This window comes from Epinephelus lanceolatus, chromosome 16 (genome assembly GCF_041903045.1).
Source record: "Epinephelus lanceolatus isolate andai-2023 chromosome 16, ASM4190304v1, whole genome shotgun sequence".
NCBI classification, from domain to species: Eukaryota; Metazoa; Chordata; class Actinopteri; order Perciformes; family Serranidae; genus Epinephelus; species Epinephelus lanceolatus.
In genome coordinates, this window is record NC_135749.1 from 29,197,140 (window position 1) to 29,215,136 (window position 17,997).

The 17,997-nt window shown below is 40.0% G+C and overlaps 1 protein-coding gene across 2 annotated transcripts; it reads right to left on the reverse strand.

Moving 5' to 3' along the window:
• Positions 1 to 98: 98 nt before the first annotated feature.
• ints8 (integrator complex subunit 8) lies at positions 99 to 17,040 on the reverse strand. Of its 2 annotated transcripts, none has more exons than XM_033637597.2 (28): positions 16,882 to 17,040; positions 14,001 to 14,139; positions 13,162 to 13,348; positions 12,641 to 12,781; positions 12,350 to 12,421; positions 12,141 to 12,192; positions 11,728 to 11,907; positions 11,369 to 11,476; positions 11,067 to 11,219; positions 10,640 to 10,740; positions 10,264 to 10,405; positions 9,601 to 9,671; positions 9,229 to 9,404; positions 8,949 to 9,079; positions 8,382 to 8,492; positions 7,872 to 8,076; positions 7,393 to 7,514; positions 6,763 to 6,947; positions 6,594 to 6,627; positions 5,243 to 5,302; positions 4,903 to 4,964; positions 3,098 to 3,216; positions 2,771 to 2,874; positions 1,910 to 1,960; positions 1,250 to 1,323; positions 1,102 to 1,166; positions 786 to 829; positions 99 to 302 (listed from the first exon to the last, which is right to left on the reverse strand). In XM_033637597.2, the coding sequence occupies exons 1-28, from the start codon at positions 17,023 to 17,025 to the stop codon at positions 186 to 188; spliced, it is 3,150 nt and encodes a 1,049-aa protein (XP_033493488.2). In that variant the 5' UTR covers positions 17,026 to 17,040; the 3' UTR covers positions 99 to 185. The 2 variants fall into 2 exon arrangements, with proteins under 2 accessions (XP_033493488.2, XP_033493489.2); XM_033637598.2 differs by having other exon boundaries at positions 13,174 to 13,348; positions 16,882 to 17,039.
• Between the last annotated feature and the right edge of the window lie 957 nt (positions 17,041 to 17,997).

Here is a 17,997-nt window from a genome sequence, read left to right on the forward strand (position 1 = left end):
GTAATAAGCCATTGTTTGTGTAACTCAGGGCTATGAATAGTCAATGATTTATTTTTTTAAAGAATTCATTCAAATTATTACGTGTACAAATGAGCAACTGTATTTATTCATAAGTTTATTTTCTACCACAAAATAAAATATACATTCCCACCCCCAAAAAAGTCTGACAGTGGTTCACATGTCTCCTAGAAATACAGTTTGGCCATCGCCTGCAGGAATCTCTTCTTCCTCTTCTGTGCAGCCAGCTGCAGCACTTCCTCCGGGTTACTGGTGTTCAGCTCCGTCTGTCCGATCGCTTTTATCTGAGAAGAAGCCGAAAGTTAGGAAATTAATTCAGCCTCTCAGACAGCGAAGACTTTGCAGGTTAAACTAAACCCCGTGTGTAACTGTCACTGTCTATAGCATGGATTCTGAAGTAAAAAGAAAGTATGCAATTTGGAATCCAGCAGATCATATGGTTATCTGCTGGTCATATACATGAGGTCCATATACAAAACTGACCTAACACCACTTCAGCATGTTTAGCCCAGTACACGAGTGCTAAAACCAAATTTGATTATTTATTTTCTTTAGAGAAACCCAAAAGTTTAAGAGAAGAGCTGAGAACATTTCATAAACTATTAAAAAACCCAGTGGACTGTCTGAAATACATTGTTGGTTCATATTAAACATGATAGATGTTTATCTCTTAGACAGACAGGCAGTTTTTAGCTTTATGAATATGTTGGTGCAAATACAACTTGACAAATTAACCTGATATTAACTGAGGGGTTTAAACTGCTTACCGCTATTTGTCTCTTCTCTGTCTCGCCGCGTTTGTGGTGAATATCTATAAACACAGTCAAGGAAGAACAAAATGACATAGTAGTAAAAGGGGTAGTGGGGTTGTGTGAGGTACTTATCCATAGTCAGTGTATTACCTACAGTAAATGTAAGTCAGCATACCCCCAGTTTTGAGAAGCAGAGTTAAACCACATGCCAAGCAATGCACTGCTGTGGAGGGGGCAGCAGTAAAATGTATTTTATTTTATTTTGGTCCCAAAGGAAGGTCCTTTTTTCCCTCCCCTCATGAATCAGTACAATCATTAACAGAGAGGATACGTGTGAGGTATTCTAGGATAGTGACATCCCAGATGTAGTCGTAGAAAGAGTCCATGGCATCATGACTGTGGAGACAAAAAGATGTGAGAGATGTTCAGAATATAGTACTGTTAGTCATTACTGTTAGGCGTATCATTTCATACTGTACCTGTTTTGTTCTTGAAGAGCTTTAAATGCAGTCATGTAGTCCACTTCTCTGAGAAACTGACAGAGAACAGCAACCTGATGAGAGACAAACTAGATTAACATGGAACAATTATGTGCTTAAACAATGTGAAGTTTGCGGACTGTGTTAAAAATCAGTGTTTTTACAGTGTATACTGTATAGCAAGCAGCGTAAAAACATTTTACAAACACCAATGCAGAGAACGTACCATACAACTAATTAAACTATCAGGACAGGGAGACAGCATTGTTTTTAACAACTGAAATAAACCTTTTTCACAAAAGACATTGTGACATGTCAGAGCAAGAAAGGCACAGGTATAAATATTGAAACTAATGATGGCTAAAATCCATTTAGCTGCATTGGTTTCAGGTTCAGAGCCCTCATTAGTGTTATTAGTGACACCTGTGCTTTTCCAACTATGGCAATTTATGTGCTGTTTTCTTTGTGCTTTGTTGTATTTAAGTTAAGCTTGTGTAACATCTTGGCCAGGGGACTACAGATGAAAAATAGTCTCTTGGCTGATTCTGGCATTTTTATACCATGTGTATTGATTAATCTGCACCGTCCCTTCTTCAATAAACTGAAACAAGTCAAGTTAACAAGTTAACTTTTAAAAAAGTAACCTGATTGACCACTAACCTGTGTGTGGCAGTTCATCATTGAACAGCACTTGATCATCCGCTTCAAGACCTGCAAACAGCAGTGTGTTTATTAGACAATTAATTCATTGTAATGTCTTTGGAGTACCACAGTGGACTAACAGCACATTCATGTGGTGTCAGAATAATTGGAAAAAATAATTCCAAACTAGGAAAATTCCTGTGAACACCCCCTCAAGTTGGAACAACAACTCAGAAAGTCGGCCAAAATTTTGGTACACATTTTGCCAACTATGAGGTCATATACACAGAAACATGGCTGACAGAAGTATATTTTTGGTTGATTATAAGAAACTTTGTATTAATTCACATATTGCATATACTTTTTTTGCTCACATGTAATTTGTTTTATGGTATTAGGTTGTAACTGCTGTCCACGTGGAGTGACCTAGATCAGTTAGAAAAGCTATTTATTAGCATTAACCCTGAAAACATGTCAGGTAAAGCAATATTTTAGTGGTTTTAGGGAATGTACTGGTACAGACACGTCTGGAACAAAAAATACAACACACCTTTGTAGCATCCATGCTGTTTTTACATTCCCACTTAAAGCTTATGAAACACACAAGTCAGATGAACGACTCGACTTGGGAAATGAGACCATTAAAACTGCAATTCACACTGACTAATGTAGGTTAAGATTCTCTCTTTTTAGCATTATTGTGATTCACTCACTCATGTTGTATGTTGTAATTACAAACAAATTTTAAATTGCTCTGGATTAGATAAAAAAAAAACTGTCAGTGAAAAAAAATGTAACTTTTTTTGTATTTCTTGTTGCCAACAACTGCTGAAGAGATGTTCACTGTGAAGTGAGTGTAATGTTTCCTGTGTGATCCACCTGGTCAGTGTAAACATCGGGGGGAACAGCTTTGGTGAAGAAGTCCGAGCACACAGCTCCGGCCTGGAGGTACAGGTTCAGTGCAGCAGAGTATTGATTGGTCACTACAAAACAGAGGGAGAGGTACAGAAGGTTTCAGTCAAACTAAGCCATCTGGGTAACACCATGTTTACACTTGTTTAGACATGGCTGATGTCGTGAGTAGTACACATCTGGAACTCCAAACAGTTTATTACAAAAACAGAATTTCTGCAACTGCTATTTGTTTGCTTAAATCCTTTAGTAAGCATTTAAGATAAAGAAAAACAAAAGATTCTGGTGTCTTACCAAAGTAGATATCTGCCTGTGTGATGAGCCACGACTGGTTATTAGGATTCAGGGTGAGGGCATAGGACACCAGCTCTTTGACGGTCACAGCCACAGCTTCCACGTCTACTGCCTGTATGCTGGTCAACACACAAACATCATATCAACATTTACTGGCTTGCTTTGAGACATCTTAAAATGGAACACTTCGCCCCCCAAATGACCATGTGTGAATCGATAACCCACCCCGTATTTTGTTGAATTTATGAAGAAAACTGTTTTTCTTGCAATTTATTTTTATTGATGAATCAAAGTCACAAAGGTACTTTGTTATTTTGTGACTTTGATGTTAAAAGTTTAAATTGGATTCACCAAGGTCACACAATAATACAAACAAACTACCAATCGAGGCAGTGATAGACCAGCAGCTTCCGTGTTCAGCGAGGTAAAACTACTGTTTTTGTCAATGGAGTCTGGCTTTGAAGAGAGCATCGATAAGTTTTGCTTTCCATGCAGTTCCCTGTTGGAAAGTTCTGTTTTGGAAGTAGTGACTATATGACTGGATAAATGAGACTTGGATTATACTGCACAAGTTGTGTGAGTTTGTTAACGGATGTTTTGATCTAGTTTTGCTGTTGTTAAACGCAGACCCCCATGACTTCCAAAAAAAAAAGGCTAAATAAATGTTAACGTGTGTGCCTGTGAACGTGACAGCCTCTCCTGTAGTGTGTGGAGTTTGTTGACATCACGCCCACAAGCTATCTTGGTGCGTGCAGCCGGCGTGCAGCAGTGACCAACACAGACGCTGAAGAGGAGCATGAGCTCGACCATGAACAGGCTGAGTTGGTGGCGAAAAAAACGTCTGTTACATGGCGATACTTTGGATTCAGGTACGGCGACGTTGAACAGAAAGACGTGCTGTGTAAGTGTAAAAGTTAAAGTCGCCACGTCCCGCGGCAACACGACCAATCTCTATCAGCACTTGAGACGGGACGTGGCTACTTTAACTTTTAAACTTTTACACAGCGCGTCTTTCTGTCCAACGTCGCCGTACCTGAAAGGTGTGCTGTGTAAAAGTTTAAAAGTTAAAGTCGCCACGTCCCGCGGCAGCATGACCAATCTATATCAACACTTGAGACAGCACAGCACAGGGAAAAGTAGGAAGAGTGCATGCGAGAGAAAGCCGAGCCGTGTAACGTTAAAGACAATGAGACAACTGAAAGCCGCCAGAGCCTCATAAAACAACATCCAAGCACAGTTAAGCAAACATTTGTAAGTGTCACAGGGAAATCATGGACTCCATAACAAATGAAAAACTGAGCAATTTTGCTCGGCTTCGGCCCACTTGACATGCTGCTGTGTTGTGCTATGGCGTGCTGGAATTTGTCATTTACGTGACAACGCCTGAACGCAACACAGGCTTGCTCTGCTGTGTGTAGAGTTCTGTGCTGCGCTGCTGTGTGAGCAGCGTGTTTGACTCTGCTCAGTCTGTTGATGGTCAATGACACACTGTCTGTCCATAACAATAACTATGTCAGGTCAGTGCCCCCCTAATATAATGTAGGGGAAACACTGAATCAAGCAAAAAGACTCATGATACCATTTATTTAGTATATTTTATTGTAATTATATTGTAATCGCAATCGCAAATCGCGATATTGTCCACCATAATCGCAATCTCACATTTTTATCAAATCATGCAGCACTAGCGGGAAGAACAAAGTTTTCTTCACAAATTCATTGTAACAAGGGGTGAGTAATTGATATATAAATGGTAATATGAGAAGTATTCCTTTAAGCATTTTATTAAGAAAAAAAGCTCTTACTTTGGAAGAGTGGATGGCCAGATGGAGAGGTGTTCTGCTGTCACTTCATTTACAATATCATCCTAAAGACAGAAAACAGTTGTTTTATCCATGAGCGAAATATGACGAACTGATTGTGATAAGCAGGGAAGAGAACAGAAACTGCAGCACAACCTATGATCATACCATGGTATTGATACACTCACTGCACCATTGAAGCATTTTTCCCCGTCGAGCCAGCTGTTCATTTCCCCTTGTTTTGCTGTTAAACAATCCTCCGCCCACACAGCCTACATGAGCCTCTACAGTATGCTATCAGTGTTTATTTAACAATCTAACAGCTCAAAAATTGGAGACATACCCGCACTATGCTGTGGAGCCTCACAAACAGTGAGATGAGGGTTGTCAGCACCAGCGGCTCCTGTGAGAAATAAGAGGACACTAGTTACCTTTGCATCAATAGTCTCGCCACCAGACAATCAGAGATCTCCGCCTTCTGATAGTCTGGGGACACTCCTTTCTAAAGTGTGTTTAACACACCGGCGAAAACGGCAGGCAACAAAGCAACGCCTCTTGCATTTTTGAAAGGGACACGCCTTCTCGGAAATGTGCGCTCCCCCTTTTCTCGTCCGCAAGGAAACAAACACACAGAGAGCATGAAAATGGATGCTGAGAGATTTAACTCTGTTTTATCAAACGTGTGCTCATCCATGAAGAAAATATTTTCTCCAGCGGATATCTTAGTTACAACATGATTGAGCTAACTGGAGTAGTTTCATGTCGTATCCGACAACGGGAGGCTTTTAACAGATGACGTCCTGTTGTTAGCTTTGCTGCTAGTGTTAGCTGTCCCTGTCAGCTGTAGCAACTGATGCTTTCTAGACATCGTGATTTCCCAAAACTGAATAAATACCACACATAGCAACACAAAACTGCTTTGCTAGCTCAATCATGTTGTAACTAAGATATCTGCTGGAAAAGATTTTTTTCACGGACCGTTTAATGAGTTATTACCTATTACAGACACCGCTAACGGCTAACAGGGCTAACAGCTAACGGTTAGCCCAGCTAAACATGCACACAGAAATAGTAATGTTTGTTCAATCATTGTGTTTATAGACTTTACAAACATCGGATTAGTCTAAACGGTGATACAGTGATGTAAAAAATGTGATACATAGGCTATATATATATATATATATATATATATATATATATGTGTGTGTATATAGCTAAAAGCTCTGCTGGTTTTCTACCCGGAAGTATTTGTAAACAAGAAGGCGATTCCCTCTAACGTTATTGTCCGGCCGGACGGATGAGTCATGGCCTTGTAAAAAATTATGTTTGTTTCTTTTAGTTGGTGAGAATGCGTCGCCGCAAACACGACAAACATCCACTAACTTTGACGGCGTTTTCTGCGAGCGCGGCTGAGCCATTTTGTACCGCTACACGTGTTTCTAGTGGGACTATGTTTACAAGCACAAGAGTTCAGCGAGCCACCGAAGGACCGCCCTGCAGATTTACTATTGGTTCTGCAATGTAGGGAGTTTTTTTAAACTCTGAAATTGTATCCGCCCATCTAAACATAAAATCAGGGAGAAAGTCATCAGTCTTTAGTTAAGCAAAGCGTCTAAAGACTGACTTGTGAGTCTATTGCATCAACAGCACTTGTAATATATCCACAGTTTAAGTTTGATGTATGGAATACTTACTCTAAGCTTCTTTATGAAAGTGATGAATTTGCTCCTAAATGGGTTAGAAAATGAAAGTATACCAGAATGAGCATGACTCTCTCATACAATACAATATAAATGTGTTGCAATGTTATTGGTCTGCATTATTCTCTTATTGTCACTGGTAGTAGAGATGGTTGCAGCATACCGGTACATGATGCCCATGGAGGACTCTCTCTGTTTAATGAGGCCCACTCTGCCGTCGTTGTTCCGCTTGTGCTGGATGGACACACTGCAGATCTGCACCACCACGTCCCAGAGCTCCTTGGCTGTGCGTCGACACTCTTTAGGACCTGGGAGCTCCTTGCATGTTGAAGCCAGAAGTTGACCAAGCTATCAGAAGGAAACAGGAGGCACGAATTTATCAAGAGAAAGGGTCCATCGTCATAGAGTTTGTTCTGAACTCTAATTGAGCAACAAGTGTTTCCAAATGTGTCCAAAAGTATTGTGGGAGCATGTGTATAAAATGATGCACAATACTTACAAAACAAGAATATTCCTCTAGTGGCATTAAATGACATTTGAGTTTGACTCAAAATACAAATCTCATGACTAAAATCTGCAATATTTTATTTTTTTGCCACTTTGGAGCAGTGCAAGGAGCTGTATGCACAACTGATATGTTGTCATCTCAAAATCATTGTAAACAGATGCCTATTTACAAAAAGTACATATGAAGTAACATTACTATTCATTTGGAGCCTTGTTTCTGTCTACCTGGCAAGTGTAAGGTCACATACAAGGTGCAAATCAGAACTTCAGACAACAGACTTTTTACCTTGATGTATGGGTTGTTCATGACGAGAGATGGCGGCACCTGCAGAGTTAGATAATCGTTCTCCCTCCAGTTCAACATGAAGGCGACACACTCCTCTCCTACCACCTGACGCAGAGGCAGATCTGGAAACAAAGACAACAACATCCTGTAATTTTGTGCATCTGAAAAGTATATGCTCATGTTGTTTACAGTATTTTAGGTTGGTTTTCTAAAATGTCTTAACGTTATAAATGATCCCTTATTCCAGTGCTCTAATATTCTACAGTGAGCAAGCTGTGATGCTACTCACACAGATACGGTACAATCTAAATGTTAGAGTGCATCCAGGTGTCTCTAAAATATGTAATTTGCCAAATAATTTAAAAAGTGCAGCACCAGAGGGAGGGGATTCACAACAGAGCCCAAGATCAGAAAATTAAAAACAAATTACAAGAAGGTAAAGACCAGGTTACAACTCAACAGTGTCTCTATCCACTCACCGTGAATCCTCATTTCCAGGTATCCTCTGACCCTGCTGACCAGGTCAGGGGGTGGTCGCTCTTTGCTGCCCTCGGCCGCCATGGTCTCGTGTGCGCGGACCTCCAGCAGCAGCATCTCGTTCAGCATCACCTGCCTCAGCTTCGGGGAAAACTCGGTGACAAGTTCAAGGCAAGCTGAGAAAAGCTGCCTTGCGTGGGCAAAGTCCTGAGACGACAGGGAAATATGATCCCAGTATTAAACTGACACTCATTACACTGAACTCTTAACTAAAAAAGCTGATGTTACACTTGCTGATGCCCTTACACCAATAGAGGTTTAAATATTTGTGGCTTGTTTCATGTTTTGGATCCTGTGGAATACAGTAGTCGGTCCACAGTGCCTCACGACAGAGAGATCAGACATTTTTACAGATAAACTTTTTGCCATTTTGATGCAGAACTAGGAGCCAGAAAAAGCGGTTCTTTTTTTCAAGTAAGTTAAAGTTCTGAGCCCTGATCATGCAAACACACCTTTATTGATATACAGTGGAGTCCTTTGGCCATGAGGATGTAAACCAGGTCCTTTGTCAGGTTGTCTTTAATGCCGAGGATCACGTTAATGTAGTCTGGAGGAACTTCCCACTGTGCGCACACACAAAAAGTGATTTTTAATTATTTAAGTTTAAATTGCATTATATCTGACAATGAAAATTACATTTTCTACAATAAGTCAGATTCATTTTAAATTCTGGCAATGTGTGAATCAGCTAAAACATATTCATATTGTAAGTTAATCTTAACAGGAGTGTTATTATGGATATCTACAGATGTTGCTAACTACTAATTTCCCTAATGTTTAAACAGTGGTTTACCACTAGAGAGAGCGTATGTGCCACCAGTTTGAGAAACAGAGAACTAGGGAGATATGACATTGTAACAAATGTTTACATTAATAAAATATGAAGTAAAACCAACTTCTATTTCTAGTGCTGACTAGTGAGGGTAGCAATGTTTCCTTGAGTGGTCGACTGATATAAATGTCATTGATATTGGCACTTGTTTTATTTCTCTTTCAAGATCAGCTTGTTGATCCCTGACCTTACTGTTGACCCTCCAGAAGGGTCGTTCGGCCATGCCGTGGAGTTCGATGAGTATCTGTCTGATCCTCCGCGGCTCCAGTGAAAGGATGAGCTGCTGCTCCAGCTGCCCGATGTTGACACTTGCTGAAGCTGACACAAAATGTATCAAGTCACAAGCTTTCACAGACTGAAACATACCACTGACAGCTTTCCTGCTGATATCCAGCAGGTTAACAGACAACAAACAGAAAAACTGGATGTCACTGAACAGTATGTGCAGGAAACTCTCAGTGCTGTACCTGGAATGTCATAGAAAGAAGGCAGAGGCTTAGCGCTGAGGTTGATTGTGAACGATCTCTTCCTCAGCTGCTCCACCAGGACCTTCCTCTCCTCCTCCTTTAACAGCTCCATGAAGAGTTTATGAGACGACACCACAAACAGCAAAGACAGCTCCTCCAAGGTTTCACACAGAGTCCTGTAATACAGGTAACAGTTTTATGTCAAGTCAGTGCTATTTAATGAGGAGCTGGTGCGGACTGTGAAGCTACTGCACAGTGATCTGCAATGATCACTATCAGCCGTAGGTTCTTCCATTTCTTTAGACTAAATAAAGGCTTTTTGTCACTTTAGCTAGTGTGTAATTAGGTGACCCTGACTTTGCTCTCACTCACTTCATGAAAGTAGCCATATTTCTTCTGGATGTCTCAGACGGACGGTCCTTGTCCAGTGAAAGTGTGCACACCTGCAGGACAAAGATAATGTTATACTGAGAAAATGGATTGTATAGTATGTTTGCACTATTTAAGGTAATTTGAGCTTTATTTAATAGTTCATATCAAAGAGTAAAGGAAAGATGGATACATCGGTTACAACAAGTCAGACTTAAATCTGAGTTATCCTTTGTATGTGCAGGAGTTTGTACACTTATCAGATGAAGCTCTACATCCCAAGCGTCAAGCCTCGATTATGCTTTCCACACTAACATAGGCTGATGCAGAATCACAATGAGAAAACATTTGGATCTTTAATACTCAGTGCAGGTTTCTCCTTGCGGCAAAGCGATATTCTCCCACACTGAAAAGAGGCAGTGTATTGAAAACTCGAATCTACAGCATGGTTCTCTTTTTCCTCCACCTATCTCTATCTGCGTATTGCTGACAGGCGAAAACATGCCAAACAGGACCCTGTGAAGGGGCGTGTCTGATAGTGTGATGTCATTTTGACTATGCGGACCCTTGTGTCCCTCACGAATGCAACAAGCATAAATCAAGCATTACTTACTCCTGCAACAATCTCAAATGACACACTTTTTTGGAACATAGGAAGGTGAGTACCTCTAAAATGAAGTCCACCATCCTTTTACTGGGCTTGAGGAGAAGCTGCTGGAACCGCACACTGAGGACTTCTCCTTCTAAAGCATCTCGGACAGCGTTGCAAACACACAGCTTGTAGCAAACCTCATCCAGGCTCGATTCGCTGCAAAGTGTTAGAAATGGTTGTTCATTGGATTAATAGAATAGATGTGAAACAACAATGTCAGAATGTTCTATAATCACCAGTACCAGAGGACAAACAAGTACTAAAGCAGCCTGTGAATACAATGTACGCAGGGCCTTGTTTCAGTGCATAGCATATATCTATAGGCTTTGTCACACTGCAAACTGTTGTGTGTTGAAATGATTTTGATTATGGATTGAATTTTGATCTCACCCTTGTTGGACTTTATACAGGAACTCCCTGAGAACAGACCGTCTGAAATTGTTTGGCAAACTGCGGGACACGTTGTCTTTGATGAAGGCTTCGATGACAGCCTGTCACAGAGAGGAATACACGATATAAAGTACAACGCATGTGTAACAGTGCTGATTACCACCGTTCAGTCATACATCTTTCTGGTATCTCTCATTTACCTTCAGATTGCAGCTGAAACCTTACTACATGCCAAATTACCTATTACAGTATGTAGTCCCAAGTGTATTTACATATAACAAATCTCAAGCTTTAAAGGGACAGTTCACCTCAAAAAATGTTTCCTCTTATTACAGGTTAGAGGAAAAATGTGTGTGGTTTTTTTTTTTTTTTTTAAATATTTTGGGGTGAAATGTCACTTAAAAGTCACTGCACCATGTGCTCTGACCTGGTAATTTTGCGCCCTGATCAGGCTGTTGATCTGATTGTAGGGTGTGTTCTGGGTATCTGACAGGTCACTGTCTCCAGTCAAAGCTTTGCAGGCGTTCCAGTAGCCAGCCAGACGTTTCTCATCTAGGTGAACATGGACAGTTGAATCCAGCTGAAAAATAAAATATGATAAAAAATTTGATATAAGAATGTTACCGGTATGCCTAAGATCCACAAAATATGCAGGTGGCAAATTGCAGTCATTACAGGACTAACAGAAACAACTGGGGACATGGTAAAGTGATAAACAATTAAGTCTACCTTTGCTAACAGTTCCTTTGTCTGTCTGAAGTGATCCCGAGCTTTCTCATAGGCTGTTTGGTCTGTGCAGCCTTGCTGGAAGAAAATACCTCCCAAATCATAATGCACCTGAAATACAAATTAGACCAATTTTGGTTTCAACACATGAGAGATTCCATTATGTTACACTGAAACTACACTTTGAGTCACAACACTCATTTCCACTTATTTTTGTCAATATAAAATTATGTTTTGCAAATTATTATTGTCCTGATACACTCTCCAGTTGCTCCCTGGAGAAATCAATAAAATTTGTCTTTCTGTATGTAGTCTGGATGAATTGTACTTCAGAGTTATTTAAGACTGTGTTGTCCATTGACCTGACAGTGCAGCTCATCAGCGCTGATGCGAAGTCCTGCAGTTGAGGACTCTGTCTCTCCGTTGGCAGCTGCATCAGCAGCCAGCAGATCCAGAGTCCTCAGGGTGTGAACGTAGAAGTCTTTCTTCAGCTGCAGAGCTCCTTCCAGGACACTGATGGAGTCAGTCGCCTGCTCTTTCAGCTGAGAGTGTGATAAAGAGCATTTCATTTAAGCTACTAAATAATGTCTTAATGCTTACTTGAAAAGGTGACATAATGACATGTTTTTCACCCAAACCCTTACAAAATTATAACTATCTGGCACATCGACATGTGAATAAAATGTTTATACAATCAGCAATAGTTTTTTAAAGTAAATGGCATGACAGCTTTTGAGGATTTCCATGTAATACATCAAAAAATATGTTAACGCACCACAGAGAGGATGTTTTCAGTCATCTCCTTCTCCTGCTGCACAATACTTAACCTAGAAGGCAAGACGAGACTCACTATTGTTTTGATGCCACTCAAACTGAGCACTGAAAAACTATTTGAATCTCTTTTTTTGCTAAGTTAATTTTGTTCTGTAAACAACTTGATCCAAATCAGACATTGTTAACAGGAAGGGAAGGAGCAAAATTTACATGTTCATCTGGTGAGGTCCCGGTTTGGTCTGTTTCTCTGGAAAGCTGCTCAGCACGATGGTTCTGATGGCCCTTTGAAAGACAAAAAACAAATGAACACAAAGACAGTTATAATCCTTTGTTATTCTTTCTTTATACGCAGTTCCTTCTTTTCGTGTACATCTAATTCTTTGTGACCAGTGCAATCATTTGTATTGATGGTCACTGCTGGTTAGCCAGGGTGTCTTACTACTTCAGCTGGTGTATCTGGCCTCAGTGAGTTTTGTGTTTTTTCCTGGTGATCTTACTTACCAACGGTTGTATATGATGACAGCCATGGCTGTTGTAGGAGGCAGAGTGGACAGGTCCAGGTCCACATGTTTCACCCCTGGTGGCACTTTGCTCACACACAAGAGCTCGTTCAGTAACATATTTAATACTGGAATGGTCAAACTGGCAGGGAAGAAGGAGAGCTCATTACATGATGCTTATATCTGTATCATTTGATAGAACAATTATGTGATACATCTTATAAGACATGCTGAAAAATTTTAAACTTATAATTCAGTCTGCTTGTTAAAGCAATTAGGCCTTAACCCTTCTGGAATGTAGGATAACTTAAAAAGGTAACAGTGTTGGTTGAAATCCTGCAACCTCAAATTTCACACATTAACTGGAGGTAAAGAATTGAATTGTTCTCTACAAAATGACAATGTTCTACAACCCTGAAACCCCTTTTATACCCTCTAAATTGACTTAAAAGCAAAGTGGAAAAGCCTTAAAAAAAAGCATGACTGACTTCCTCCACAATATAGGTTTAAAAAGGCGCTTACACACACTCGTACCCTTTCTCAAGAGCATCCAGATCCCACTTCATGTGAGCAGCTACTTTCAGTGCCAACAGCTTTAGCGTGCGATTTCTGCGGTTGTCTGCTGGAGGCTGCACTTGATTCTGCTCATTCACTGAGGGTTTGGACGCCTGCTCCAGGAACTGGATGATCAGCTGTACTGGTGTCGGGTCTGCAGAAATATATAGACACATATATACATATTAATAAGCACACATTCTATTCAGGTGTCCACTCAAAATGCTGATTGAATTCTAGGTGCACCACAAATATCACAGTATGGTTACTTGATGTTCATGTTTGGCCTGATACCCATAGGAGTGAGAAAAATTCAACATAGAATAACACAATTGACTGCCAATTTTTTTGAACAATGTTTTTGAGTGTATTTTCCATTCATGGATGCTCATTATGCAATATACAAAATGAGCTGTTAACTATGTGAACGTGTTGTTAAAGCAGAGTGAATCATTTACATTTTATTTAATAAATGCACTTAACCTATAAGAAATGGAGATGGGACTAAAGTATTTCCTTAAATAACCCAACACAAAGCATGACATATAGATATTTGCATCTAAATGACTAAATGACAGTGTCATGAGAACATGCTGTTTTAGCACATGTTTAACTCACTGAGACAAAGGGGAATAAATTGTATCACAGTTGATACAGTCCAGATGTGTACTCAAGGAGGAGGATCAATATCAATTGAGCTATATTTGAAATATTCTTCACTCTGGTTATTAATTATTACACTAAGAAACCACTACAAAATCTACCACAGGGCAGAGTATAATAACTGTTAGTAACTCTGTGCAGACCTGGGTTTGACTTCTGCAGGTGTTTCTCCAGCAGGCTGCCATCCAGGAGGAACTCAAACCAGGACGTCTGAAGAGGCGTGCTGGGCCGACTGCTGGTCACAGCAGCCACCCGGTCCACCGCCTCCACACTCATCCTCCCCTGGTGAACAGTGGCAAAGATTTAAAAAACAGTGTTGTTATCTTTACAGACAGCACAGTGGCCTACAGTAAAAATTATAGTTGGATTACCGCTCTTTGTCAGCAAAATTTAATCAAGCAAGAGTCCTAGAAGAAAACACTGAGTCAAGGATGGATACATATATCTACTCAACACACAAAATAAATGTACCCATCTGGGGAAGGACTACTGAGCCTCGAAAAATATCTGACTGTAATATTAACAGTAATGTATTTTGTGGCTCTATAGGAGCATTGTCTGGTCTGAGAGAATGACCATGACAATATATATTATACATATTTTTTACAGTAAAATTCTATTTATCATATAAGAATTATAGCGTGCAGTACTTGTTTATTTTTCTGCACCAAGACAAATTCATCCTGTGCATCAACCAGTTCAGTCATGATCCTTGTCGTTAATCGTTTACTTTTTGGCATGTGTGTATTTTTAACTTGCACTTTTTTGTTAACCTTTATGACACCTATGTTGACCTGTTTACATTGTTAAATTGATTTACTTTTGGCTTTTGCACTTTCTTGATAATCTTAACTTTTAATATTTGGTTTATTTGCACTCAATATACAGTACAGGCCAAAAGTTTGGACACACCTTCTCATTCAATGCGTTTTCTTTATTTTCATGACTATTTACATTGTAGATTCTCACTGAAGGCATCAAAACTATGAATGAACACATGTGGAGTTATGTACTTAACAAAAAAAGGTGAAATAACTGAAAACATGTTTTATATTCTAGTTTCTTCAAAATAGCCACCCTTTGCTCTGATTACTGCTTTGCACACTCTTGGCATTCTCTCGATGAGCTTCAAGAGGTAGTCACCTGAAATGGTTTTCCAACAGTCTTGAAGGAGTTCCCAGAGGTGTTTAGCACTTGTTGGCCCCTTTGCCTTCACTCTGCGGTCCAGCTCACCCCAAACCATCTCGATTGGGTTCAGGTCCGGTGACTGTGGAGGCCAGGTCATCTGCCGCAGCACTCCATCACTCTCCTTCTTGGTCAAATAGCCCTTACACAGCCTGGAGGTGTGTTTGGGGTCATTGTCCTGTTGAAAAATAAACGCAAACCGGATGGGATGGCATGTCGCTGCAGGATGCTGTGGTAGCCATGCTGGTTCAGTGTGCCTTCAATTTTGAATAAATCCCCAACAGTGTCACCAGCAAAACACCCCCACACCATCACACCTCCTCCTCCATGCTTCACAGTGGGAACCAGGCATGTGGAATCCATCCGTTCACCTTTTCTGCATCTCACAAAGACACGGCGGTTGGAACCAAAGATCTCAAATTTGGACTCATCAGACCAAAGCACAGATTTCCACTGGTCTAATGTCCATTCCTTGTGTTTCTTGGCCCAAACAAATCTCTTCTGCTTGTTGCCTCTCCTTAGCAGTGGTTTCCTAGCAGCTGTTTGACCATGAAGGCCTGATTCGCGCAGTCTCCTCTTAACAGTTGTTCTAGAGATGGGTCTGCTGCTAGAACTCTGTGTGGCATTCATCTGGTCTCTGATCTGAGCTGCTGTTAACTTGCCATTTCTGAGGCTGGTGACTCGGATGAACTTATCCTCAGAAGCAGAGGTGACTCTTGGTCTTCCTTTCCTGGGTCGGTCCTCATGTGTGCCAGTTTCGTTGTAGTGCTTGATGGTTTTTGCGACTCCACTTGGGGACACATTTAAAGTTTTTGCAATTTTCCGGACTGACTGACCTTCATTTCTTAAAGTAATGATGGCCACTCGTTTTTCTTTAGTTAGCTGATTGGTTCTTGCCATAATATGAATTTTAACAGTTGTCCAATAGGGCTGTCGGCTGTGTATTAACCTGACTTCTGCACAACACAACTGATGGTGCCAACCCCATTGGTAAAGCAAGAAATTCCACTAATTAACCCTGATAAGGCACACCTGTGAAGTGGAAACCATTTCAGGTGACTACCTCTTGAAGCTCATCGAGAGAATGCCAAGAGTGTGCAAAGCAGTAATCAGAGCAAAGGGTGGCTATTTTGAAGAAACTAGAATATAAAACATGTTTTCAGTTATTGCACCTTTTTTGTTAAGTACATAACTCCACATGTGTTCATTCATAGTTTTGATGCCTTCAGTGAGAATCTACAATGTAAATAGTCATGAAAATAAAGAAAATGCATTGAATGAGAAGGTGTGTCCAAACTTTTGGCCTGTACTGTATATATCTGCTCTCGTTTCCAATTTGTCCTGCATCTGCTGCACAAGAGTCTCCCTCGGGATATATTATCTTAACTTGTTTATGTAAAGATCTACTTGGCAATGAACCTGTTTCTGAGTGGGATCAGGATCACTTGACAGACTCTTATAAAAATGTGTATTTTCTGCACATATATTATTAATTGTATTAAAAGTGGTTACAGAAGCACACCTGCCGCGCATATTAACGTTATGTTACCCGCTTGGTAGCTACTATTCAATGATAGTTCAATTTTCAGTAGTGGCCAGGGGAGGTTTAATTTAAATAACGTGTAGTCCCGAGTAAGCGGGGTTTTCAACTTGTCCTCAACAGTATTGGGAACATGACTGGGTCACGGTGGCTCGAGGCTACCTGTGTGTACAAATCAAGCGCACCCCTTCCACCCATTCTCTGTTGTATGTGGAGCTACCGTTGTTTTAAGCTAATATTCTAGCTAACTAGCTAAACTCTACAGCCGTGCCCGGACTCAGAGGGACCGGTTAGCTTACCTTAACAGGCCAACAGAACAAGTAGAAGATATCTGACCTAAATTTATATAAAGAGCTAAAAAAAAAAATAAACTCTGGAACATCTACATGGACTGTTTCATTCTCACATATTTCATCTTGCAGTTCAACATCTCGCCGCAGCATTTCCGGTTCCGCTTCGTCGAGACTCACCGTGCGCAGTGTTTGCGCATATTTATACCCCGAGGAGGATTTATTAATCAATCAAACAAACAACAAAAGTATTTTTAGTACATGCAAGTTACCGTTACGGTAGGTAACTACAATTTTAAAGCACTTGTTATCTACTTGTGTATTTACATTTTTACTATTTACTTCGACTCCACTACATTTTTTGAAAGATTTAGTTACAAGTTATTTTGCTGATAAAGATTATTAATACATAACATATTATCAACAGATATATTACAGATTAATTAAATATGTAATATAACTTAATAATTATTCAATAATTACTTTAATATTTTGATGCTGACACTTTTGTACCCTTATATGAGTAAGAGTTAGAATGCAGGGCTTTTACTTGTGAGTATTTCTACACTGTAGTATTGCTACTTTTATTTAAATAAAAGATCTGAGTACTCAAAAAATCCCTTACAATATTTTTTACCTTGTGCACATAAAATAAATAAAATCATTGCTAAGGACTTCAGGAGGTCTATAGTAAACTGAAAAAGAAGTGGATATTGGAATATGGATACTGAGAAATTGCTATTTTAATATGGACACTGAGAGAAACAAGACTCCAATTTAAAGCATGGATGGGGAAAGTTAGGTCCTGCCATCCCACAAAGATGTTCTCACTTTGGCTCATTACACTTCTGCAAAGACTGAGGTTGGAAGGAGCTGGTAGGAATTATGTGAAGTTACGGTTACCATATTCTAAGTATTTATAATAATAATAGAGCTCTGGTATTTTCCATCCCCATAGTCCTGTAAAAAACATCTAATCAAACAAAAAAATGCATGTGAGCATAGCATGAGAATGCATGGCCTTAACATTTAAAATCGCAGAGGAAAAGATGTCATTAAAATGGAAATTTAAAATGACCAAAGGACTCAAAATAAAAACTTATGCCGTTCTTTAAATAAATACAG